At 40.2% G+C, this 27,412-nt stretch overlaps 2 protein-coding genes across 2 annotated transcripts; both read right to left on the bottom strand.

Moving 5' to 3' along the window:
• Positions 1-431: 431 nt before the first annotated feature.
• Positions 432-11,043, bottom strand: LOC311223949 (cyclin-dependent kinase 2-interacting protein-like). The gene is made up of 5 exons (XM_084308725.1): positions 10,907-11,043; positions 6,853-7,036; positions 6,092-6,221; positions 2,731-2,860; positions 432-754 (listed from the first exon to the last, which is right to left on the bottom strand). The coding sequence occupies exons 1-5, from the start codon at positions 10,911-10,913 to the stop codon at positions 552-554; spliced, it is 654 nt and encodes a 217-aa protein (XP_084164851.1). The 5' UTR covers positions 10,914-11,043; the 3' UTR covers positions 432-551.
• A 3,286-nt stretch (positions 11,044-14,329) lies between these two features.
• LOC311223815 (uncharacterized protein) lies at positions 14,330-25,880 on the bottom strand (the record flags this gene model as incomplete). The annotated part of the gene is made up of 3 exons (XM_084308580.1): positions 14,330-16,447; positions 24,152-24,698; positions 24,837-25,880. 3 exons carry the CDS (start codon positions 25,878-25,880, stop codon positions 14,733-14,735), a joined length of 3,306 nt encoding a protein of 1,101 aa, XP_084164706.1. The 3' UTR covers positions 14,330-14,732.
• Between the last annotated feature and the right edge of the window lie 1,532 nt (positions 25,881-27,412).

Below are 27,412 nucleotides of genomic sequence, written 5' to 3'. Positions count from 1 at the left end.
GCAGACTCACCCATTAACAGGCAGAGTGGGGGGTCGCCACACCCTCCCCCTAAAGAAAGGGGTTCCACCCTATACCTAAACATGTTATTTACAAACTAAATCAATCCATTTAACAAAGTAGCAATAATATTTGTCCCCTAAATTTAAATACTAAAGATATATCATACTTTATGTATTCAATACTAAATATATATCATACTTTATATATTCAATACTAAACATATCATACATTGATATATCTTTAGTATTGAATATATATACTTTATGTATTCAATACTAAATATATATCACTTTATATATTCAATACTAAATATATCATACTTTATATATTCAATACTAAATATATATCACTTTATATATTCAATACTAAATATATCATACTTTATATATTCAATACTAAATATATCATACTTTATATATTCAATACTAAATATATCATACTTTATATATTCAATCCTAAATATATATCATACTTTATTTCGATTTTTCAGAAGTTAGTTTCCCTCCAAAAAGACGATCTGGTGCAGCTTTCATTTTGGGGTAAAGTTGTCTTAAAGTGTCCTGTGTCCCGTCTCCAGCAGCAGCCCCTCCAGCAGCAGTCTGACGTCCTGGTCTATGTGGGGCTGGTACAGCCAGCAGGACAGGTACACCATGGAGAGGTCAGAGGAGCTGGTGTGGGCTAGTTCCTGGACAATTGTCCGTTTCAGCTTCAGTTCCTGCCTGTAGGTTTCATGCAGCTTACTGGACACCTCCGCTGCGAGGGGAACCAGAGGAGAGTCCCAGTCACAAGGTGAGACGCACACAAACCCTTTATCCACCACCCCAACAACAGCCTGTTCAAGCTGCTGCGGTCAGGCAAGCGCCTACGTACACGTGCTACGAGAACAGAGAGACTCTGGCTCAGCTTCTTCCCCCAGGCCATCAGAACACTGAACTCTCCACTTTAAATAATGGAAAAGTCACTTTAAAGGAAGGAGGTATTGTATAGTATAGTTTAGATACATTAAGTATAAAAATGACGGAGTTAAAATTGTAAATTGTATAGTAGTGTACATAGGAACCAGTTTCTCAGGAACTTAGCATGTCTTTTTTTATCATGCACATCTTGTGTCTTACCTATATATATATATTTTTTTTTTAATGTCTATTTTATTATTGTATTATTGCACAATCGATGCAGGCATGACCACCCGCATTTCACTGTATGCCCTGGTATGTATTGATTATGATTATGATATGATTCTTGATGTTGTTTCATCAGCATTGGAATGTCTTTCACAACAATGAATTATCATGGTGGATTCCTCCGCGTCAACTTCCTAACTGAAGCCCTACGATGGTGGAACAAACTTCCCATCAGTCAGGACAGCTGACACCCATCGACTAATAACACACTCCTATCAATATCTGAATTTATAAAAAACATTTACAAAAGAAACGTTCTTACCGTCTTCTACTATTATGTACTATGCTACTATGTCTATACTACTATGTACTATACCTATATTACTACGCTAATATGTCTATACTGCTATCTACTATACCTATACTACTACCTACTATGCTAGTATGCCTATACTACTATGTACTATATACTATACCTATACTACTACCTACTACGCTAGTATGTCTATACTACTATGTACTATATACTATACCTATACTACTACGCTAGTATGTCCATACTACTATGTACTATATCTATACTACTACGCTAGTATGTCTATACTACTATGTACTATATACTATACCTATACTACTACGCTAGTATGTCTATACTACTATGTACTATATACTATACCTATACTACTACGCTAGTATGTCTATACTACTATGCACTCAAGTTCAACACTGCTAGATGAACAACACCACTTACCCTGAGCTGCCAGAGTTGTACCTTCCTGCTGACTTGTTGTACACAATTTGTAAGTCGCTTTGGATGAAAGTGTCGGCTAAATGACTAGATTTAAATGAAGAGTGGCAATGTCACCATTTTACTGGCATTAGAGTGTCATTATGTATAAACTCACAGAGATAGGAATGATGATTTCAGTAAGTGCTAGGGCTGTACCGAATGTAATTTTTTAACATTCGAAGGTTCTATTGAAGTATTCAAACAAAGCTTCGAATGTCTGTCATATTTTATGACGTAATCCAATATTTTTTTCTTTTTCTATAAATATCCTCAAACTAAATCCTCAATTTGAATAAAGTGATTAATCTGATTAAATGAGTATTTTTTAATTAAATCAACTTTCTTTAATGAATATAACTCATCGTCAACATAAATAATCCAATAAGGGCACGGTTGGTAGGAAAGTGATGGTGATGTCTTGATGGAGCGCTGAGCGGATGCAGACAGGCTACATCATTTATGATAAATGTTTTATAAAAATTTGTATGACGAGTCATATACTATAATAGTATAATACTATAATATTAGTGTAGCCTAATCTTTATCTGCAACTGTGAAGAAAAACCCCATTGGTTTAAACAGAATGAATATAGACACATACAGAAAAAATATATAAAGAAAACATATAAAATAATTCTAACGTTGATTTAGAATTCGAATGTCAACATTATGAACGAAGCTTCGAACTATTCGGTACAGCCCTAAAAAGCGCTACATCTAAATAGTGGAGATTCCAAACGTATGGGATCAAGTCTGTTCTCCACAGCAGCACATTAATGTGTCGTCGTCGTCGGTCAGCGGGGGAGACGTCTCACCGAAGCGCGTCGTCGGCCAGGTGTGGAAGAGAGGCGTCCGTCTGCCCGCTGTCCCCACCTGGAACGCCTCCAGCTCCACGATACCCCTCTCTGACAACACCACCTTCTCCATCTTAGACACTAGACGAGACTGGGGGGAGGGGAGAGAGAGAGATACTTACACTTCCTAAGTAACACAATGTGAAAATTACAGAAATATTAGGGAGGAGTTCTTTCCAATTTTTTTTTATAATTTCCCCAGAATTCCAAAGTATGACAGAAGTGCAGAAATTGCCATTCCTCCTGGGGGAACAGAAAGAATGTGCAGTCAAAATATGTCAATTCATGTCACAAGAAAAGGGACAACCAGTAGGACACATATACTCAGGGCTCCAGGGTGCGCCCGTTTTGGTCGCATTTTGCAACCAAAACTCAGAGCTGTGCGACTGGATGTTTTCCCTTGTCGCACTGGTGCTCCCAGCTCCCAGCAGGTCTGTCTGTCTGTGTGTATGTGTGTGTGTTTAGCGTCTTTTTCCCCGTGGCCATGTGCGTTCTAAAAAAAAATTATAATCTCTGCCTTTGATTGGCTATAACACGTGCATTATGCAAAGACCAGCCCAGATCTGCCTCTGATCATCACCCTGCCATTATTATTCGCTGAATGACGGGATAAATAAAATAGCCATGTGAGCATTGAAACGATAAAAAAAAGCACAGCGTCTCATACTGGTTTCATAATACAACGTTTCCGAATGGACGCACGTTTGGATTAAACAAAGTGTATGCAGTGATGCTTTCCCAGCGGAACACAAGCTGCTTAACGTTACACAGGTATGTTATACACGTTAATTAAGCTATGTAGCGTTAGGGCGCAGCCCTTTAGCTTTAGCTAACGTTAAGATAGCAGGAGCCGTCGGCCAACAAAGCTGTTTCAACAAATGTATTCACAAAATGGATTATCATTCAAACGTTATTCAAGCCTCCTGTGACCAGTAAGTAGTTACTACTACTCAGTACTCAACCACAGAAATGTTCGCTATGTGCCTAAACTTTGCTAGTCAAGACTCGACAGTACGCTGGGTTGAGGCGCGGGCGGAAGTGGCCATTTTTCAAAATAAAATACCAGAAAGACTATTAGTATAGGGACGTGTAGTGGTTACTTCCTGGTCTATAGGGAGGTGTAGTGGTTACTTCCTGGTCTATAGGGAGGTGTAGTGGTTACTTCCTGGTCTATAGGGAGGTGTAGTGGTTACTTCCTGGTCTATAGGGAGGTGTAGTGGTTACTTCCTGGTCTATAGGGAGGTGTAGTGGTTACTTCCTGGTCTATAGGGAGGTGTAGTGGTTACTTCCTGGTCTATAGGGAGGTGTAGTGGTTACTTCCTGGTCTATAGGGAGGTGTAGTGGTTACATGATTGCTGTTTCCGGCCGGTCCACCATCTTGAAAACACAATGTATTTGCCCATTGCCCATTTCTAAATCGTCTCGTTTAAAACAAATAAAGCATCAACATTTGCATGGTGTACCTTTCTGTGCGTATGCATCCACAATCTATAGCTCAACATGAAAATATTCGCAATTAAATTGTAAAAAAATTAATTAAAAATCTCTGAATTTTATTTCAACCAAAAACAAATAATGTTAGTGGTAGAAGGGAACTCATTTTGTGCTAAAATGGAAAGCTTTCCAAATGTTCATGAGGTAGAATTGTTACAATAGCCGATAATCCATTTTCCCAAAGATAAATCCCTATACGGGTGGACCTCGCAGGCGGTGCAAAGTGACGTCAGACTACACCTCCCTATTTAGGAGCCAATTGTTTGCATGATTAAAAACGATGGTTCGAACATCCGTTCGAAAAACCCTGGCGAATGTTCGAATCCCAAAAACAGGCTTGGGACAGCTCTAACTGGAGCTGAGCTGAATGTGTTAAAATAGACATAAAAAGGTGAAGGATTGGACTTTGCGAGCTAACTGTAATACAATGTTATTTTTTACAATAATTTACATAACATCTTAAGAAATTACTAATGTGTATGGAAACTGACAAAAAAGGTAATGGTAAAGGTAACGCTTAAAATGTATTATTGCAGCGGCAAAAGGCGCAGTGGAAAATTTTGGGTGCACCTAAATTATGTGTTGGTGCACCTAAATGAAAAAGTTAGGCGCACTGGTGCAACCAATGTAAAAAGTTAGTCTGGAGCCCTGTATACTGTATATACATGTACCATGTTTTACTCACCGCACCATCTTCTTTATTTACTTTAATTTCTTTGATCTTATATTGTTATGTTGTTTATGTCATAATTGTGCTTTGGCAACATTTGTGAAATTTCATGCCAATAAAGCCTTTTGAATTGTGAATTTAATTGAATTGAAAGAGACTGTCAAAGACTGTCTGACGGACTATTTGAGATTGTTTGAATTCAGATCACTCTCATTTACACACCTAAACAGGGTTCTTAAAAAAAGATTTTTGGCATGGTTGTCTTTTAAATTAGAATTGTACACAGTCTTTCAATTGAAAGGGAAAGTCCACCCTAAAACAGAATGTATATTGTGATTCTAAAGATCTTCAGACGGTTAAGTCAATATCTATAAACGTGTGTCTCCCTGAGCTGGAAATCCGAGCATCAAAACATGAATCTGTGACGTCATCAAGTGGCGTTGGAAACTCTTTGTGGAGTTGGTCCGTCGACAGACAGTCTCGCCAGGCCTCTCTCCACACTACGTTAGCGCTGTGCCAGTCTCGCCAGGCCTCCCTCCACACTACGTTAGCGCTGTGCCAGTCTCGCCAGGCCTCTCTCCACACTACGTTAGCGCTGTGCCAGGGAGAAGGGTCTGGCTGAACCTATTATCGTTCCACTATAGGGGAAAAACGTTCTCGCTTGTTTCAGAAGATAGTAAAAAGGGGTGGGACTTACACATAGGGGGCGGGGCAAACCTAGACCAATGGAAGCGGATCTCTCCGCTGAGTCCAATGTCCTCTCCTGTGATTCTCTAAGTCAAATGGTTAAAAATATACAAAAAGGAGTATTTTGCCGAGTCCAAAGACCCTTCTCGCAAGTCTCTATGGCAAACGACAAATGTGTATGCGTCCCCAATGATACACAAACACATTTGTTTATTTATACATCCATGATAATAAAGCGGAAGAAGAAGAATAAATAATATAGATTACAATAGTCAGTGTGGTGTGACTGGCTCTGCCAGGTCACCCACAGTAATTATAACCGATAGGGCAGACAGACAGACCCTCATCTGCACCTTTGTTTACACAGTTTCTTTTTCTCATTTTGTTATATATACAATTTGATTGCCTATATGTCTTTCTAATGAATTTCAACATGAGTGGGAAAAAAAGGCAGTGAGGAAATGGACCCACCATCTTGTCCACGACGTCCAGCAGCTTACAACATTCCTCCTCCAGCTCCCTGCTGTGTTCTCCTCCGAGCCTGTCGGCGCCGGGGGTAGAGGAGGCATGATCCTCCATCACCATCTCCTCCTTCTGGGAACTAGGGATGGCGGGACATTACGAGAGGCGACAATAAAGCTGACTTTGACTATAGTGGAGCTGGGTGATGTGAAAACAGCATGATACACAGAAAACATAGTCTGGACAGAGGCATGGCTATGCAAGACTACAGACTTGAGTAACCTTGCACGGCAACTGGCTCCGTGAGATCAGAGATCACTCAATAATCCATCTTGTCAGGCTTGTGCCCGAACCACTGTGGTTTGGACCAATCGGCGTCCTTTGGAGGAACTACAGGCAGCTGTGGGTGTGGTTTAGATCCAATTATCTGTCACGTCTTTTATTTTTTTGTCCAAAGAGTTTCCAAGGACGACTTCCCAGATGGTTCTGTGTAACGGACTGGTCGGGTCAGGTTACGGACTGGTCGGGTCAGGTTACAGACTGGTCAGGTTACAGACTGGTCAGGTCAGGTTACAGACTGGTCAGGTCAGGTTACAGACTGGTCAGGTTACAGACTGGTCAGGTCAGGTTACAGACTGGTCAGGTTACAGACTGGTCAGGTTACAGACTGGTCAGGTTACAGACTGGTCAGGTTACAGACTGGTCAGGTTACAGACTGGTCAGGTCACAGACTGAGCTCATGGTTGATCAAACACAGATTAGTTCCTCACGCTTTACTGAGTCCCAGGTTCACTATCCTGTTGGCGACACCAGAGCCCTCGTCGTTGAGCTTCTCCCACTTCAGGATGAGGTTGTGCCAGTCGGCCGCGTTGTCCTTGATCTTCCTGGCGCTTCCTGTCACGGCGGCGGACTTCCTGCCTCCTGGCGTCGTCACGGCACCGTCGCTGGGCTGGGCTGAGGGAGAGAGAGATGAGGGAGGGAGAGCGAGGGAGGAGAGGGGGGGAGGGGGGGGGGGTCATTAGCAATAGAAGGGAGATAATTTTCCATTAGGCACTGACTGGGGTGGGGGGATACAGAGAGAGGGAGAGAGAGAGAGAGAGAGGGGGAAGGGTTTACATCTGTCCCTGCCAGAATGATTGTTAGGATTGGATAAGAACTGACAGACAAAAACACAAAGGTTGGAATACTGTTAAGTCAGAGACCAAATATAAAAAATATATATTATTAAGACATGCAGTTCCAGGCTATTGATTGATTGAACATTTTATTAACAGATTGCAGAATGGGTACAGTACGGCTCAATACACACAATTGTTAAGGGGATGCAGACCAGAGAAAGACTTTCATCTCGTTTACATCAGTGGCGTTGTTAGCCCTGGGCTTCCGGGGCTTTAGCCCCGGATGTTTTTCTCCTAGCCCCGGAGCTTTAAAAAAATAAATGTTTAAATTTTTTATTTTTTTTGTGGCAGCATCCTCATTGTCTGTGCTGAATGTTTGTTAGTGTTTGGTATTTTTTGTTGGTTTTTAGTACTTTTAAACATCCATTTTAGTAAGTAGTAGTTTTCATTTGATCCTATAATTTTTTCATTCACCGATTTGTGGACTTTTCTTTTTAGTGTCCTGAAAGGCGCCTTATAAATAAAATGCATTTATTATTATTATTATTATCATCCAGGATGGAAAAGAAACTTTGGATAGTAGGGACTGCATCTCTGCCTGTCCTGGCCAGGAAACACTTTGCAACTGTGATCTCCTCTGGCAGTAGTTGGATATTGTAATGTGTGGCGAGGGGTTGCAGCAATTCCACTGAGAGAAACTGGTCTGAGGCTGGATGACATGACTGTATGCCTCTCATAAGTTGTTCTCCAACTCATGAGAACCTGCTCTCAAGCTCTTGCAGCATTCTGTCGAGGACTGGATAGAACAGTCTCTGTCTCAGCTGATCTCCTGAGCTGAGGCCTGAGCTTGTGCCACAAGATGACTCAACTACATACTCATCCATCCTTTTCTGCTTCCTCCTTTGGCTGGTAGTATGTTCCTCAATCCCAAGGCCATTACATAGGGCCTTTGTCCTGTCATACATGTCCACTGCCATCTCTGAAGTGCGATAACCTTTGAATGTGTCCTGCACTGTGCTTTTAAATAGTACAGATAGGTATTGAAGATGTGCACTTTAACGCAGCAGCACCTGGAGCCATCCATACCCATGTCCAGTGTCCACTGACAAAGACATGCTCATGATACTGTGATAAACTATAATAAGCTTTAATCGAACCCTATTTCCTCGGATAGTCCGGTTGGTTTGGGGTGGTGTGAAAGCTCATTCACTCTTGCAAGTGAACCCTGCTGCGGTTCATTTGAGATGTGAATGCAAAGCGGACCAAAAGCAGGAAAATACCCAAAAATCTAATCTTTTTTTTACAAGAAGACTGAAACATATGTATATAATGAAACACACAATACTGTTTTTTTTCCGATTGCTTAAGCACGATTTTGAAAACAGGGCCCAGTGTTTCAAAACACTACACACAATTAGCACAACCACACATAATTTGCTAAATTAAACACTCTTGTCAAAACTATACACTAATTTATAAAAACTACATTTTGTTACCATATGAAACACGTTTCATATGACTTAATTCTGTTTGAACCAGTTACACACTGCTGTGCTTAACCTAAAACACATTTAGCAATTCTACTTCTCAGTCTCAGTGATTAGAGTATACTGTAAGTAAAGTACACAGAAAATGTGCCAATATACAATACATTCACCAAACACTACACGACCAATGATGTAGACTGATGAAAATATAATTTATTTATCTCCATATACCCAAATCAATGATGCAGACTGATTAAAAAAAACATTTTCTCTCCATATACCCAAATCAATGATGCAGACTGATACAAATTAAAATGTTCTCTCCATATAACCAAATCAGTCAACATTTCAACATGGAGAATCACAACAAAACATGTCCCAGTTTTCATACTACTACAGTGTGCATAACACTGTAAGCTCAGCAAATATCAGACAAACATAAAATACTGTATCCAGTACAGGTTAAAATTACAGTAAAACAAAAACTTAAATAGAGTACAGAAAATACTAGATATTATCTCTTTGCCTGGATCTGGCAAGAAAATGTTTGTTGTGATTCTCCATGTTGACTGATTTGGGTATATGGAGAGAAAATGTATATTTTCATCAGTCTGCATCATTGGTTGTCTTGTGTAGTGTTTGGTGAATTGTATATTTTCACGTTCTCTGTGTACAGTACTTCACTCTCCTTCCATTTTGGGTGAAGACAGGTGAACTCACCTGCTGCATTTTTATAGTGCTTAAACCTGATTGGTGTATCTACAATTAAGCAATGGTGTGTTTGTGCATCTGATGGCTGTGTTTAACCAATTGGCTCATATGTGTGGTAATTTGACATTCTGTGTCTAATGTAATGCAAGTGTGTTTAGTGTTTTGAAAATCACTGTGTATTGTTTTGCAAAAAGTGTGAGGCTGACATTGTGCTTATAGGGGTGCAAATCTGGGCCTATGTTTTGCTCCTTGAGTGTAAGGTTTTGATAATTGTGTAATACTTTTGATTTGAGTGTTTATGCAATCGAAGAAAACTGTAAAGACTAGAGACTTTATTTATTTTATACATAGGCTGTGCATATGTTTGTTTGTTTATTTGCTTATGTGTATGATTCTTAAACTGTGATTTTGTTATTGGTATATGTGTGTACGTATGTATATGTATATGTATATATGTATATATATATATATATATATATATATATATATATATATATATATATATATATATATATATATATATATATATATTTGTACTCCTGTTGGGGCCTCTTGGACCAGATCAATGTTTTATCTGGCTAAAAAAAGGTTAAATATAGGGATGCACCGAATGGGAAATTCTTGGCCGAAACCGATACCGAAAATAGAAAACAGTTGGCCGAAAACCGAAAGGCCGAAAATGATTCATAGAATAGAATTTTTTTTTACCAATGTTGTGGAACATTATGATTATGGAAAAATATATGATTATGGCAAAACTTAACTTAAATAATAAATAATCACTATTATGGTTTATGGGTCCATAAACATTTATTCAGCACTACTGAATGCATACAGACGTACATGTCGAAATACTTCCCAAAGGTCAGTGAATACCACGACCACAACACCAGAGGGAGTTCCACAAATCATGTGCAACCCAGATTCGGCACAAACAAGGGACTAAACACATTTATGCCACATCAATGTGGAACGCCCTACCCACAACCGTAAAAAGATGCGAATCCCTACCCACATTCAAACCCGCTTAATTAAAGAGCACCTACGGGAGGCTGCAATTCGAAACTGGCCAACGTAAAGGTCCAAACCACCCCACCCCCTGTACAGCCTCCTCCCCATCATATGTATATTCTCTGTTAGGATCTATGGGTAACAACAGTACTCTATTATTTGCATATCGTATATGTCACAAATGTAACAGTATACCTGTATGCCATAAATGTCATGTATGTGTGTGTCATAAACTATGAATAGAAAATGGGGGACCCTGATGTAAACAAGACAAACGTCTTTCTCTGGTCTGCATCCCCTTAACAATTGTGTGTATTGAGCCGTACTGTATTGTACCCATTCTGCAATCTGTTAAATAAAGTTCATTCATTCACCCATTCTGCAATCTGTTAAATAAAGTTCATTCATTCACCCATTCTGCAATCTGTTAATAACATTTTCAATGAATCAATCCCATCATCACATCACTACCTCGTCATTACAGCGCCTTAACTTGCCTTCCATTTCTATAACAGATCCACGACCGGCTTCGTAGGGGCGTTCAAATTAAATTAATGTCATTCTATTCAAACTAAAAGTTATATTATTCAAACACGTTTCTCTCGTCCTAATGAACACTTCCGCGTTCTCCTTCTTCTGTGCCTTGATTTGATCGACTGTTGACGTCTGCATGCGCAATGCCGCCTACTAACGGCCATTATCGGAATCGCAACATCTTATCTTGAATGAAACGATTCTATGAACCACCAGGATGGATGGATAGATAGATAGAATAAAACTAGTATGAACGTACAGAATATATTCTGTTCATGTAAATGTAATCTTACAGATTAAGATTAAGATTGGGGGAGAAATTATAAAAAGAAAAAAAAATGTATTACATTTGTATTGTTTTTATTCTTGTTACTATTACAGACATGGATTGCCGTAGTAGCCTGTTGACCTCATGGGTTAACTATAAAAAAGAGAAGAAAATGTCAAAGACGTTGGTAACGTCCAGATCTCTTGTCATTGTATTGACTATAGAGCTTAAACCACTACACCTTGTATTCAAGATCCTTATATTTAATGGTTATCGTGATCGTGTGCAGTATCACAATTAATACAACAATAACACACCATTTGCCAGGCCAATATACAGATTACAGAACATACATTAAAAACTAAAAATCTATAGAAAATCTATTACATTTACAAACCAATGAGCTTCTATATAGACAGTAGAAAATATATGCAGCCAGTATGAGCTTCTAGATACAGTAGAAAAGATATGCAGCCAGTATGAGCTTCTAGATACAGTAGAAAAGATATGCAGCCAGTATGAGCTTCTAGATAAGACAGTAGAACAGATATGCAGCCAGTATGAGCTTCTAGATAAGACAGTAGAACAGATATGCAGCCAGTATGAGATTGTTGCATATACTCATGTTGGCATTAGTGCAGAATTTGACTAGAACCGTCTCATAGGGACGAATGCTGGAATGGCATTTTGAATGGCAGGCTATAGTTAGACATAAGAAAGCTCTCATCGACAGACAGATTGCTAGTTATTCATAATGGCATTGATGTCCAAATTACCTGAGTTCTGACAACGGTTTACCCCATTATGCGTCTGTCTTCTTTCCATTGACTCCATAGGTAATTCTACCCTTGCTCAGCAGACACACGACAGAGTAGAGCAGTCGTCTGGTAATCCAGAGGTTCACGGTTCGATTCCTGCTCCTCCCGGGCAACGTGTCGAAGTGTCCTTGAGCAAGACACTTAACCCCTAATTGCTCCCGATGAGCAGGTTGGCACCTTGCGTGGTCGCCTCCACCGTCGGTGTGTGAATGTGTGAGTGAATGGGTATAATGTGAGGAACAAATTGTAAAGCGCTTTGGATAAAAGTGCTAGTATATAAATGCAGCCATTTACCATTTACCATTTACATGCAGCTCTATGATGGGATCCCGAGGTTGAAGAGGTGGGTTAAAATGTTAACCCTGGTGACGGCCTTTCCAAATCTGCAGTGAACCATAATGTAACATGTTTCTGTAAATGTTACTACAGGAAGTGATTAAGCAATAGAACACAAGAGTAAATAACATCACATCTAAAGTATTTCCATCATCTCAGCCGCGACTCTATTTACTAGATTTACTACAACGCACAGCCTTTAGTGTTCTGTTGCTTTTATACAACAGATTTTATGCAATATCTGATTTCCCATTGTGAATAAAACACTTAGCTATAACGTTTTGATGAAGAGTTAATTCAGCTCAGTATACAATATACACTAAACTACTCCTAGCAGTGTTGCTATAGCAAACAACATACAGTGACATGTTATATCATTTCAATTTCAAAGTGCAGCCATAATCAGCCTTTGTGTCTGTTTGAATAATCTATAGATAATATACAAAATATTGTTTTGTTGTCCAACTGTAACAGTCCTATTTATTATGGATTATTAATTTCATATGTGGAACAAGATATGGTCCAAGGACAAAGCTGGAAGATTTTGCACAACCTTTGACCTTCACAACATGTTGTTATTTTGTCAGCAAAGATACAATATCTTCAGTGAACTGAAATAGAGTGCGGGTGTGTTGCATAACTTGTCTCTCATCATCACCACTGTACAAATGTTTATGTAAAGTCCTGTTGGACACTTAAATCAATATATATTTTGAATAAACTATGAACTTGTGAAAGTGTTGTTATTTTTATATATGTTTTTACACACTATACATTGCCCTTTATATTTTATGGGTAATTATTTTATACTAAATGTTTATATGAAGACAATTGTACAGTCACCTTATACAGTTATTATACAAAGGGAAAAGTGATCATATCCAAATGTGTGCATTTTTTAATTGGCTAGATTGAATATGTTAAAGGTAATTGATCCAAACATACATGAATGTGTAGCTCCACCACCAGACATAAGAATGGAGCCCTGTTTTCATAGCCTGCTGACTGACACTAGACAACGCTGCTTGTATTTGTTCTGTGGCTGAAACACTTTGGGTATGTTGGCAATGTTTGCAAACATTGTAGTAAAACTGATCTATATTACATTTTACAATAGGTTCAGAAAGTTCCAAATAGCTTATATTCCATGTACAGATCAAGGTAGACTTAGTATGGAGTACTATATATACACAGGATATACTTATATTTATAATTATAGTTACAGTATATATATTGTACCGGGAGTAGACATAACATAGTTAGTTATTATTTGTACCAGGGGTAGACTTAGCATAGTTATTTGTATATTTATAACAGGTTGGGCTGTACATGTACACACATATTTGTATTATTGATACTGTAGAGTATAGACTTATGTTTCTATGAACTCTAACTCGTTTCATTTGAACAGTATTGAATTTCAATGGTAATGTTAGATTTCGACTGAATTTCTCATGTAGCACATCATGGAAATAGTGAGTTCAAGTGAATTCCTTCACGTTGTGTTCAAAGTTCTATATTGAGGTTCAGTCGGTGAAACGGCAAGTTTCAAGCAAATATCCACTCGGGTCCTTCTGGGTTTAGATATGTCCACGTTTATTTAGTAAGAATACAAGAACAAAAGACAAAATGCACAATATTCAATAAATGGTCATTCTTCCTAAACCAGCTCCTATCTAGGTCTGTCTCCCTCAAAGTCGGCCACCAGAAGAACATCTCTCTCTCTCTCCCTCTCTCGATAACGCAGATGGGTCTGTTCTAAAACAAAATCGTTGCATTTACGACTGACCCATGCCCCACACATCCTGGCTGTGGGTTCAACAGAAGGCCTTGAAGATAGAGTGTCCCGTATGAAGTGTCCCGGCTGCCCAGAGACAAGAGGTGAGGGAGAAGGTTATAGGCTGAATCAACCTCCCCATGGAGGTCCGGCCCCCACATTGTTACCAACCTCCCCCCCCCCCCCCTTGGAACAGAGAGAGAAGAGACAGACCCCAAATCCCACAGTATTTCAAAATGACCAAAGGTGATCAACCACAAATACAATGGTTGCATATTGTTGTCCTGTCCAACCTACCCAGAGTATGAAAATACAGATTTCGACTCCCCTGCATGCAAAGGGACAGAGGTATTGAAGATGGGAATCAAATATGTGAATATGTAAATATCCAATCAAACAAACTTTAGCCGGGTAGGCTAGAAACTAGAAACAAAGCTAAACATAGTGTGTGTGTCCGTCCCTCAGAACAGTGATAAGAGTGACTGTCAGTGAATGTAACGCCTAATTACCTCATCTTTCACAACTCAGCTTCTTCAAGATCAATTTAAATCCAAAACCCTGCGTAGAGGAGCTGTGAATGTCACTGATCTCTACTTCAGCTCACAGAACTCAGCCTTCGCAGGGTATGAGTGAAGCCAAAGTCCAGGATAGAGAGGCTGAGTGAATGTGGTGTTGACTCTGTGCAGGAGGGTCATGGTGTTAGAGACGCTGTAGAAGCACAGAGTCCCTGCCCTGTGATCCAGGTACACTCCTATTCTGGAGGACCGGGGACCCCATATTCTTATTCTCTCGTTATCGTGGCAGAAGAAGTAATGACTTGGTGTGCACTCTAAAGCCCAGGATTTGGAATTGTATCCAAATCCACAGTTCTCCACCCCGGTGCCTGTTCTACTAATGTCTTTGTAGGAGGCTGCTACAGAAACCACTCCAGGTCCACTCCGCTCCACCTCCCAGTAACAGCGTCCAGTCAGACCTTCTCTACCCAGAACCTGCCACCTTTCAATAAATCGTTCTGGGTGATTAGGATATGACTGCTCTTGATGCTGCATCAGTGTTGCTTTGTTGTTCCCCTCAGACAAAGACAGACGTGTGTGTGTTGTGTTTGGGTCCAGTGTGATCTGAGAGGAATATTGTAAGAAGTCAGCTCTGGTCTTGGGCTCTGGTGGTGGCAGTAAAACATTAACTGCATTCACTGTTGTTGAGATTCTGGGCCACTGCTCTTTCAGAACGTCCTCTAGTTTCACTCTCAGCTCAGACACGACCTCAGTCACATCTGCAAAGTACAGGAGAGGAAGGACACTGATGCTGGGTAAGTCTGTAGACTCACTGGGACTGGAGAGGGGGGGGTAACTCTGTAGAAAGTGGATGTGGTCCTCTGTGTGTGAGAGCTGCTCCAGCTCAGTGTCTCTCCTCCTCAGGTCCGCTATCTCCTGCTCCAGTCTCTTCTGCACTTCTTCAGCCTGAGTCACTGTGGTCCTCTGTTGGGCTCTGATGACCTTCTTCAGCTCAGAGCGCCTCGTCTCCAAGCAGCGTATCAGCTCAGTAAAGATTCTCTCACCGTCCTCCACTGCTTTATCAGCAGAGCGATTGAGAGAATCAACAGCCTGTTGGGCCTCTTTGAGTCGCTTCTCTCTCTCCTGGACTCTCTGGTGGACTTTCTGCTGACTCATGCCAAGCTCTTTCTGTCTCTCCGTCCTTTCTGCTGCAGCTGAGACTGTATCATGGCCTTTATGTTCATCCATGGAACACAAATAACAGATACACTGCTGATCAGTACGACAGAAAACATCCAGAATCCTGTCGTGACGAGTGCAGGTGTTCTCCTGAAGCCGTGTGGAGGCTATGACCAGCTTATGCTTCTTAAAGGTATCAGATTGATAGTGAGGCTGGAGGTGAGTTTCACAGTAAGAAGCCAGACATACCAGGCAGGACTTGAGGGCTTTCTGCTTTCTCCCAGTGCAGAAATCACAGGCCACGTCTCCAGGTCCAGCATAACAGTGATCAGGAGGAGCAGCTTGGAGTCCTGTCTTCATTAGTTGTTCCATCACTTCAGAAATTATATTGTTTTTCTTCAGAGTAGGCCTCGGAGTAATAGTCTCCCTGCACTGGGGACATGTGTAGATCCCCCTCTGATCATCTCGATCCCAGCAGTCTTTAATACAGCCCATACAGTAGCTGTGTCCACAGGGAATAGTGACCGGATCCTTCAGTAGATCCAGACAGATAGAACAGCAGAACTGGTCCTGGTACAGATCAACTCCTTGCTGCGCCATTTCAAGTTTTGTTTTCTCAGGAAAAGTGAAATCTGATCACGCGGGTGGCGTGCTTCACTGCTTCCTGGTTGTAGAGTAAACTCTGATTGTGTGTGACGCGTTTTGGTGGGAGGTGCTTCCTGGTTATAGTTGTACAGGGGAGGAGTCACTTTAAAGAGACAGTGTCTATTTTACTGTGATTCATAGATAGATGTTTTTACATAGTTCAGACTTTCTCTCGCCATCAACTACCTCTAATGTGTTTACTTTGTCAAGGAAACCCCACTAAAACTCATAAGCACAAAGAGAGAAAGAGGTATACATACTCAATACAATTGATTGATTGAAACGTTTATTAACAGATTGCAGAATGGGTACAGTATAGTACAGCTCAATACATACAATTGTTAAGAGGATGCAGACCTGAGAAAGACTTTCGTCTTGTTTCCATCAGGGTCCTCCATTTTCAATTCATCATATGACACACACGACATACAGATAGACAGTACTGCTACATTTATGACATTTATGACATACCAGATTTTCAAATACAGTACTGTTTGTGATACTAAAAAAATCCAGAAAAAGAGTGTATATACATTTGACATAGAAACTGTGCATTGGGGGAGGTTGGGTAGGTGGGGTGGGGCTGTACATTGGAGGTGTGGGGGGGGGGGGGGGGGGTTGGGTAGGGGGGGGGACACTGTACATTGGAATACTGACCTACATTTGACATAGAAACTGTACATTGGAGGAGGTTGGGTGGGGCTGTACATTGGAGGTGGGGGGGGGGGGGTACAATACAAAATCTCTTTCCATTTCTCTCTCTCTCTATCTCTCATACACACTCTCACACATCATTTACTGTCTTACTGTCACTCTCTCCTCTCTTGCTTTCTTTTTCTCTCACACTTTCTCCTCTCTCTCTCACACACACACACACACACACACACACTTTCTCCCTCTCTCTCTCTCGCATTTACTCTCATTCTCTCCTCTCTTGCTTTCTCTTTCTCTCACACTCACTATTCTCTCTTGCTCTCTCTCTCTGTCTCTCGCTCTATCACTGATTTGATTTACTGATTTGTTTGGAGGCTGGTTTCTTACCAGTTTCCTTTATGTCTCAGAAAGAACCCGACTTCATTGCATTGGTGTCAAAGTAAATCTGCAGTAGTTCTCATTTCATGAGCAAAGTTATGTATATATATAATTATGAGACCCATGATTACAGTTGTTAAAAGCATATCTAGAGAATAACTTGATGTTACCAAATATGCACTAGTAGGTACAGTAACTGTATGTAGCACACTCTCAGGGGCTCATACAGAAACAAACATTTCATTATAAAGTATTCTGTATTTTGTTGTGACAAATAAACAAACTTGAACTTGAAAGAAAGTAGAGAACCCAGGGGAGGAAAGAAAGTACTTTTACTCTTGTATTTAAATACAGTTTTTAGGATACTTTACTTGAGTATTTCCAGTTTAGGGATCTCATATCAGATTACTTTATTCGCCATTTATGTAAACACAATGGAACGTGCTACGACAGTACAGTGCATAATCTTTTTTAACAAATAAGAATAATAATCACAACAATACATTTTACATGTACACTTCAAAGGAAGTTTCCTAATTTATTTTCCTCGACCACATTTATACAAACCCTGCCAGTTACTGTACTTTCTTTTAATCCAAAATATGTGATCAGATGGAAAACATAACATTTAATGTTTAAGTCTGTCGATGTCAAAAGGAAGGAATCACAACCAGCATAACTGGATGAACAACCAGTTTGACGTCACACAGAGGTTGATGTATTGAGAATTTAGGAGCTCCCAAGCATTATAATCCTGTAGTACACCATACAGAATGTGTATTTACTTTAGTCACTTACATTCAATATTTACTTTTATGCTATTACTTTAGTAGAATTTTTAATAGAGTCCTTTTACGTTTATCAGAGTACTATTCTATCAAATGGGGTAAAGTTGGTTTTGATATTGGATATTCACATAATCCATTTCGCTCTTCAGCACCTGTCCCTTTGCCTGTGGGGAAGTCCACATCTTTATTTTCATACTCAACAATCAACAACCTTTTTTCATATGTATTCACCTTTTTAATTACTATTGAAATTCAATAGCGTTAGAATCAAACAAGTTAGAGTTCCAAAAGAATGCTGCTTTTAGTCTAGATATATATTACCATTGAAATGAAATAGCGTTACATTTAAATGACTTAAGTGTTTGAAATCCAATGCTGGTTTAAGTCTAGATATCCTCCCTCAAATAATTACTTTCTAAATTGATACCATTGAAATTCAATACCGTTACCTATGCTGTTTACTTACTGTTTACTATTCCAATATCAATGCTGGTTTAAGTCTAGATATCATCCCTCCAATTAGCAGCAATTAGCTTGTCAAATATCTGTTCCAAATCTTTAAGGAAGAATATGAAACGGTCATGAATTACCATTGAAATTCAATAGCGTTAAATGAAAATGACGAGTTCCAAAAACAATGCTTAAGTCTGCAGGTGGGAGGAGCTCCTTAAGTCTGCAGGTGGGATGACGATGAGCTCCGAGACTCAGTTCTGAGTCCATTTATGAACCACATGAGAGAAAAGCTAGAGGTCACACAGGCTTTTAGACAGCTGCCTGGTGTTTATTCTTTTGCTGGTTTCTTTCTTTTCTTCTTGATGTTTTTATTAAAAGAAGACTTGCAGAATCTATAATAAATGGTTTATAAAAAAAAACATTTGAAACAATAACTTCTATGAGCAAGGCTCAAATTATCATTTAATTGAGCTGTGATTAACACAACACAATTATTCAGTGTCCCCGACGACATTACTGGTTGCCATATTCAAACTAATTTACTCTCAATAGCTGTCAAACTAAATTAATATTTGCAAAACTTTGCACACGTTTTTGGATGTGTGTGAGGTTATTTGTAAAATAAATTGCCCCTGTTTTTTGGTGAAGTGCCCCTTCAGGAGACTCGGGTCCTTCAACGTGAGCAATAGACTGCTGCAGTCATTCTATCAGTCTGTAGTGTCCAGCGTCCTCTTCTATGCTGTGGCATGCTGGGGAGGCTACATCAACTCAAGGGACACCAACAAGCTCAAGAAAGCTCCGTGGTGGGAGTCGAGCTACCTAGACTAGAGGTGATGGCAGAGAGGGGGATGAGAAGGAAGCTGGCTGCCATCCTGGAGAACCCCTCCCACCCTCTCTACGACGAGCTAGTCAAGATGAGAAGCACGTTCAGCCACAGACTCATACCCCCCCGACACTCAACTAACCGCCTCGGACAGTGCTTGTATACCAGCGGCCATCAGGCTCCACAACAGTGGGCAGCGACTAGCGGCCTCCAGGCTCCACAACAGTGGGCAGCGACTGCTGCCAGACATTGACCTAGAACTAATAGGAACCCAAGGAGGACAATAACACTACCTTAGGCATACTGCACCTTATGTGCATACTGTGATACTGTGTGAATAATGTATATTTCAGTTAGTTAGATAGTAAATTATAACACTACCTTATGCATACTGCACCTTATGTGACACTGTGAATACTGTGAATATATATTTCAGTTAGTTAGATAGTAAATTATATTGACCTATTTGTTTACACTGCTTGTGTTGTTTTTACTACCTGTACCCCCCCCCCCCTCCCCCATGCTGCTATGATGCCTGAATTTCCCCAAGGGGATCAATAAAGGAATATCTTATCTTAACCTAATCAGATGGCAGCATTCCAGCTAATTTTGCAATGTAAAATACCTGCATCTTGTCATTGTGTCTTTACCAGCACAGCACCAGGTGTACTGGGACCACATTGGAAAGGTGCAAATGAAGGCAAGCTAGAGTCTAATGATTGTATGGTGAATAGCGCCATCTTGTGTCCATGATAATCTGCCACCAGTTTATACTGTAAATCAGTGAGAGTTGCCAAGTGTTACAAAGGCCCGTCCAGATATCTTGTCATTGTATTGACTATAGAGCTAAAACCTCTACACCTTGTATTCAAGATCATTATATTTAATGGTTATCGTGTGCAGTATCACAATTAATACAACAATAACACACCATTTGCCAGGCCAATATACAGATTACAGAACATACATTAAAAACTAAAAATCTATAGAAAATCTATTACATTTACAAATCAATGAGCTTCTATAGACAGTAGAACAGATATGCAGCCAGTATGAGCTTCTAGATACAGTAGAAAATATATGCAGCCAGTATGAGCTTCTAGATACAGTAGAAAAGATATGCAGCCTGAGCCAGTATGAGATTGTTGTTAGCATTAGTGCAGAATTTGACTAGAACTGTCTCATAGGGACGAATGCTGGAATGGCATTTTGAATGGCAGGCATAGTTAGACATAAGAAAGCTCTCATCGACAGACAGATTGCTAGTTATTCATAATGAAATTGAAAGACTGTCCAAATTACCGTCTGTGTGTGAATGTGTGAGTGAATGGGTATAATGTGAGGAACAAATTGTAAAGCGCTTTGGATAAAAGTGCTAGTATATAAATGCAGCCATTTACCATTTACCATTTACATGCAGCTCTATGATGGGATCGCGAGGTTGAAGAGGTGGGTTAAAAATGTTAACCCTGGTGACGGCCTTTCCAAAATCTGCAGTGAACCATAATGTAACATGTTTCTGTAAATGTTACTACAGGAAGTGATTAAGCAATAGAACACAAGAGTAAATAACATCACATCTAAAGTATTTCCATCATCTCAGCCGCGACTCTATTTACTACAACGCACAGCCTTTAGTGTTCTGTTGCTTTTATACAACAGATTTTATGCAATATCTGATTTCCCATTGTGAATAAAACACTTAGCTATAACGTTTTGATGAAGAGTTAATTCAGCGCAGTATACAATATACACTAAACTACTCCTAGCAGTGTATGGGAACAGCACGGCACAGGACAAGAAGGCCCTACAGAGAGTGGTGCGCTCAGCCGAGCGTACCACGGGTATTGCGCTACCTCCCCTGCAGGCTCTATACGACAAGAGGTGCAGATCCAGAGCCTGCAGGATAATGAAAGACCCCCACCACCCCAATAACAGCCTGTTCCAGCTGCTGAGGTCAGGCAGACGCCTGCGAATTCTAGAGACTAAGACGGAGAGGCTTAGGCTAAGCTTCTTCCCCCAGGCCATCAGAGCCTTGAACAATGAACATTGAGAGACACAGAAACTGAACTATCCACACACAAGTACATACACGACACGCACGCTGAGCACGCTCACACACTAGCAGCCACTTTAACACTCATGCCGCACACACGCACACTTATGGCCAGAGGAAAGGCCACTTAAAGTAGTATAACATCAGGAACAGTGTATTGCACTACCAAAGCTAACTAGCATGTCCTATATGCTCTGTAAATACTAATGTACAGATACCGAGATGGCACACCATGTGCCTGTTTATTGCACTGTTTTATTGGATTCTATTAATATGTTGTACCACTGTATTTTTATTGGATTCTATTATATGTTGTACCACTGTATTGCACATCGTCGCGGGCAAGACCAGCCGCATTTCATTGTATACCTGACTGTATGCCGTGACAATTAAAACTCTTGAATCTTGAATCTTGAATCTTGTTGCTATAGCAAATAACATACATTTTACATTTTACATACATGACATGTTATATCATTTCAATTTCAAAGTGCAGCCATAATCAGCCTTTGTGTCTGTTTGAAGATTAGTTCTATAGATAATATACAAAATATTGTAATAACTGTAACAGTCTTATTTATTATGGATTATTAATTTCATATGTGGAACAAGATATGGTCCAAGGACAAAGCTGGAAGATTTTGCACAACCTTTGACCTTCACAACATGCTGTTATTTTGTCAGCAAAGATACGATATCTTCAGTGAACTGAAATAGAGTGCGGGTGTTGCATAACTCGTCTCTCATCATCACCACTGTACAAATGTTTATGTAAAGTCCTGTTGGATCAATATATCTTTTGAATAAACTATGAACTTGTGAAAGTGTTGTTATTTTTATATATGTTTTTACACACTATACATTGCCCTTTATATTTTATGGGTAATTATTTTATACTAAATGTTTTTATGAAGACAATTGTACAGTCACCTTATACAGTTATTATACAAAGGGAAAAGTGATCATATCCAAATGTGTGCATTTTTAATTGGCTAGATTGAATATGTTAAAGGTAATTGATCCAAACATACATGAATGTGTAGCTCCACCACCAGACATAAGAATGGAGCCCTGTTTTCATAGCCTGCTGACTGACACCAGACAACGCTGCTTGTATTTGTTCTGTGGCTGAAACTCTTTGGGTATGTTGGCAATGTTTGCAAACATTGTAGTAAAACTGATCTATATTACATTTTACAATAGGTTCAGAAAGTTCCAAATATCTTATATTCCATGTACAGATCAAGGTAGACTTAGTATGGAGCACTATATATATTGCACAGGATATACTTATATTTATAATTATAGTTACAGTATATATATTGTACCGGGAGTAGACATAAGATAGAGTTAGCTATATGTGTACCAGGGGTAGACTTAGCATAGTTATTTGTATATTTATAACAGGTTGGGCTGTACATGTACACACATATTTGTATTATTGATACTGTAGAGTATAGACTTATGTTTCTTCTATGAACTCTAACTCGTTTCATTTGAACAGTATTGAATTTCAATGGTAATGTTAGATTTAGACTGAATTTCTCATGTAGCACATCATGGAAATAGTGAGTTCAAGTGAATTCCTTCGCGTTGTGTTCAAAGTTCTATATTGAGGTTCAGTCGGTGAAATGGCAAGTTTCAAGCAAATATCCACACCGGTCCTTCTGGGTTTAGATGTCCACGTTTATTTAGTAAGAATACAAGAACAAAAGACAAAATGCACAATATTCAATAAATGGTCATTCTTCCTAAACCAGCTCCTCTCTATGTCAAGTCAAGTCAAGTCAAGAGTTTTAATTGTCACGGCATACAGGTATACAATGAAATGTCTGTCTCCCTCAAAGTCGGCCACCAGAAGAACATCTCTCTCTCTCTCTCCCTCTCTCGATAACGCAGATGGGTCTGTTCTGAAACAAAACAGTTGCATTTACGACTGACCCATGCCCCACACATCCTGGCTGTGGGTTCAACAGAAGGCCTTGAAAATAGAGTGTCCCGTATGAAGTGTCCCGGCTGCCCAGAGACAAGAGGTGAGGGAGAAGGTTATAGGCTGAATCAACCCCCCCATGGAGGTCTGGCCCCCAAATTGTTACCAACCAACCCCCCCCCCCCCCCCCCCCCCCCTTGGAACAGAGAGAGGAGAGACGGACCCAAATCCCACAGTAATTCAAAATGACCAAAGGTGATCAAATACAAATACAACGGTTGCATATTGTTGTCCAGCCTACCCTGAGTATGAAAATAAAGATTTTGACTTCCCCACATGCAAAGGAACAGAGGTATTGAAGATGGGAATCAAATATGTGAATGTGCAAATATCCAATCAAACAAACTTTACCCCGGTAGGCTAGAAACTAGAAACAAAGCTAAACATAGTGTGTGTGTGTGTGTGTCCTTCAGAACAATGATAGAGTGACTGAGTGAATGTAACGCCTAATTACCTAATCTTTCACAACTCAGCTTCTTCAAGATCAATTTAAATCCAAAACCCTGCGTAGAGGAGCTGTGAATGTCACTGATCTCTACTTCAGCTCACAGAACTCAGCCTCCGCAGGGTAATATTGAAACCTAAGTCCAGGATAGAGAGGCTGAGTGAATGTGGTGTTGACTATGTGCAGGAGGGTCATGGTGTTAGAGACGCTGTAGAAGGACAGAGTCCCTGCCCTGTGATCCAGGTACACTCCTATTCTGAAGGACATGGGGCCCTGTATTCTTATTTTCTTGTTCTTGTGTCTGAAGAGGTAATCACTTGGTCTGCACTCTAAAGCCCAGGATTTGGAATTTAATCCAAATACAGAGTTATCCACCCCGGTGCCTGTTCTTCTACGAATGTCTTTGTAGGAGGCTGCTACAGAAACCCCTCCACTCCACTCCACCTCCCAGTAACAGCGTCCAGTCAGAACTTCTCTACCCAGAACCTGCCACAATCCAATAAATCGTTCTGGGTGATTAGGATATGACTGCTCTTGCTGCATCAGTGTTGCTTTTCTGTTCCCCTCAGACAAAGACAGACATGTGTGTGTTGTGTTTGGGTTCAGTGTGATCTGAGAGGAATATTGTAAGAAGTCAGCTCTGGTCTTGGGCTCTGGTGGTGGCAGTAAAACATTAACTGCATTCACTGTTGTTGAGATTCTGGGCGAGGTCTTGGGCTCTGGTGGTGGCAGTAAAACATTAACTGCATTCACTGTTGTTGAGATTCTGGGCCACTGCTCTTTCAGAACGTCCTCTAGTTTGTCTCTCAGCTTAGACACAACCTTAGTCACGTCTGCAAAGTACAGGAGAGGAAGGACACTGATGCTGGGTAAGTCTGTAGACTCACTGGGACCGGAGAGGGGGGGGTAACTCTGTAGAAAGTGGATGTGGTCCTCTGTGTGTGAGAGCTGCTCCAGCTCAGTGGCTCTCCTCCTCAGGTCCGCTATCTCCTGCTCCAGTCTCTTCTGCACTTCTTCAGCCTGAGTCACTGTGGTCCTCTGTTGGGCTCTGATGACCTTCTTCAGCTCAGAGCGTCTCGTCTCCAAGGAGCGTATCAGCTCAGTAAAGATTCTCTCACCGTCCTCCACTGCTTTATCAGCAGAGCGATTGAGAGAATAAACAGCCTGTTGGGCCTCTTTGAGTCGCTTCTCTCTCTCCCAGACTCTCTGGTGGACTTTCTGCCGACTCATGCCAAGCTCTTTCTGTCTCTCTGTCCTTTCTGCTGCAGCTGAGACTGTATCATGGCCATTATGTTCATCCATGGAACACAAATAACAGATACACTGCTGATCAGTACGACAGAAAACATCCAGAATCCTGCCATGACGAGTGCAGGTGTTCTCCTGAAGCCGTGTGGAGGCTATGACCAGCTTATGCTTCTTAAAGGTATCAGATTGATAGTGAGGCTGGAGGTGAGTTTCACAGTAAGAAGCCAGACATACCAGGCAGGACTTGAGGGCTTTCTGCTTTCTCCCAGTGCAGACATCACAGGCCACGTCTCCAGGTCCAGCATAACAGTGATCAGGAGGAGCAGCTTGGAGTCCTGTCTTCATTAGTTGTTCCATCACTTCAGAAATTATATTGTTTTTCTTCAGAGCAGGCCTCGGAGTAATAGTCTCCCTGCACTGGGGACATGTGTAGATCCCCCTCTGATCATCTCGATCCCACCAGTCTTTAATACAGCCCATACAGTAGCTGTGTCCACAGGGAATAGTTACCGGATCCTTCAGTAGATCCAGACAGATAGAACAGCTAAACTGGTCCTGGTACAGATCAACTCCTTGCTGCGCCATTTCAAGTTTTGTTTTCTCAGGAAGAGTGAAATCTGATAGTGTGGGTGGAAGGTGCTTCCTGGTTGTAGAGTAAACTCTGATTGTGTGTTTGGTGGGAGGTGCTTCCTGGTTATAGTTGTCCAGGGGAGGAGTCACTTTAAAGAGACAGTGTCTATTTGACTGTGATTCATAGATAGATGTTTTTACATAGTTCAGACTTTCTCTCGCCATCAACTACCTCTAATGTGTTTACTTTGTCAAGGAAAACCCACTAAAACTCATAAGCACAAAGAGAGAAAGAGGTATACATACTGAATACAACACAATACAAAATCTCTTTCCATTTCTCTCTCTCTCTCGCTCTATATATACACACTGTCACACATCATTTACTGTCACTCTCTCCTCTCTTGCTTTCTTTCTCTCTCACACTTTCTCCTCTCTCTCTCTCTCTCTCTCACACACACACTTTCTCCCTCTCTCTCTCGCATTTACTCTCATTCTCTCCTCTCTTGCTTTCTCTTTCTCTCACACTCACTATTCTCTCTTGCTCTCTCTCTCTCTGTCTCTCGCTCTTTCACTGATTTGATTTACTGATTTGTTTGGAGGCTGGTTTCTTACCAGTTTCCTTTATGTCTCAGAAAGAACCCGACCTCATTGCTGGGCATTGGTGTCAAAGTAAATCTGCAGTAGTTCTCATTTCATGAGCAAAGTTATGTATATATATAATTATGAGACCCATGATTACAGTTGTTAAAAGGATATCTAGATAATAACTTGATGTTACCAAATATGCACTAGTAGGTACAGTAACTGTATGTAGCACACTCTCAGGGGCTCATACAGAAACAAGCATTTCATTATAAAGTATTCTGTATTTTGTTGTGACAAATAATAAACAAACTTGAACTTGAAAGAAAGTAGAGAACCCAGGGGAGGAAAGAAAGTACTTTTACTCTTGTATTTAAATACAGTTTTTAGGATACTTTACTTGAGTATTTCCAGTTTAGGGATCTCAGATTCAGATTCAGATTACTTTATTCGCCATTTATGTAAACACAATGGAACGTGCTACGACAGTACAGTGCATAATCTTTTTTAACAAATAAGAATAATAATCACAACAATACATTTTACTATGTACACTTCAAAGGAAGTTTCCTAATTTATTTTCCTCTACCACATTTATACAAACCCTGCCAGTTACTGTACTTTCTTTTAATCCAAAATATGTGATCAGATGGAAAACATAACATTTAATGTTTAAGTCTGTCGATGTCAAAAGGAAGGAATCACAACCAGCATAACTGGATGAACAACCAGTTTGACGTCACACAGAGGTTGATGCATTGAGAATTTAGGAGCTCCCAAGCATTATAATCCTGTAGACCACCATACAGAATGTGTATTTACTTTAGTCACTTACATTCAATATTTACTTTTATGCTATTACTTTAGTAGAATTTTTAATAGAGTCCTTTTACGTTTATCAGAGTACTATTCTATCAAATGGGGTAAAGTTGGTTTTGATATTGGATATTCACATAATCCAT

Source organism: Notolepis coatsorum (genome assembly GCF_963971535.1).
Source record: "Notolepis coatsorum genome assembly, chromosome: 2".
Lineage (NCBI taxonomy): Eukaryota > Metazoa > Chordata > Actinopteri > Aulopiformes > Paralepididae > Notolepis > Notolepis coatsorum.
The sequence above is the reverse complement of the archived record's forward strand: the minus strand, read 5'-3'. Positions and strand labels throughout refer to the sequence as shown.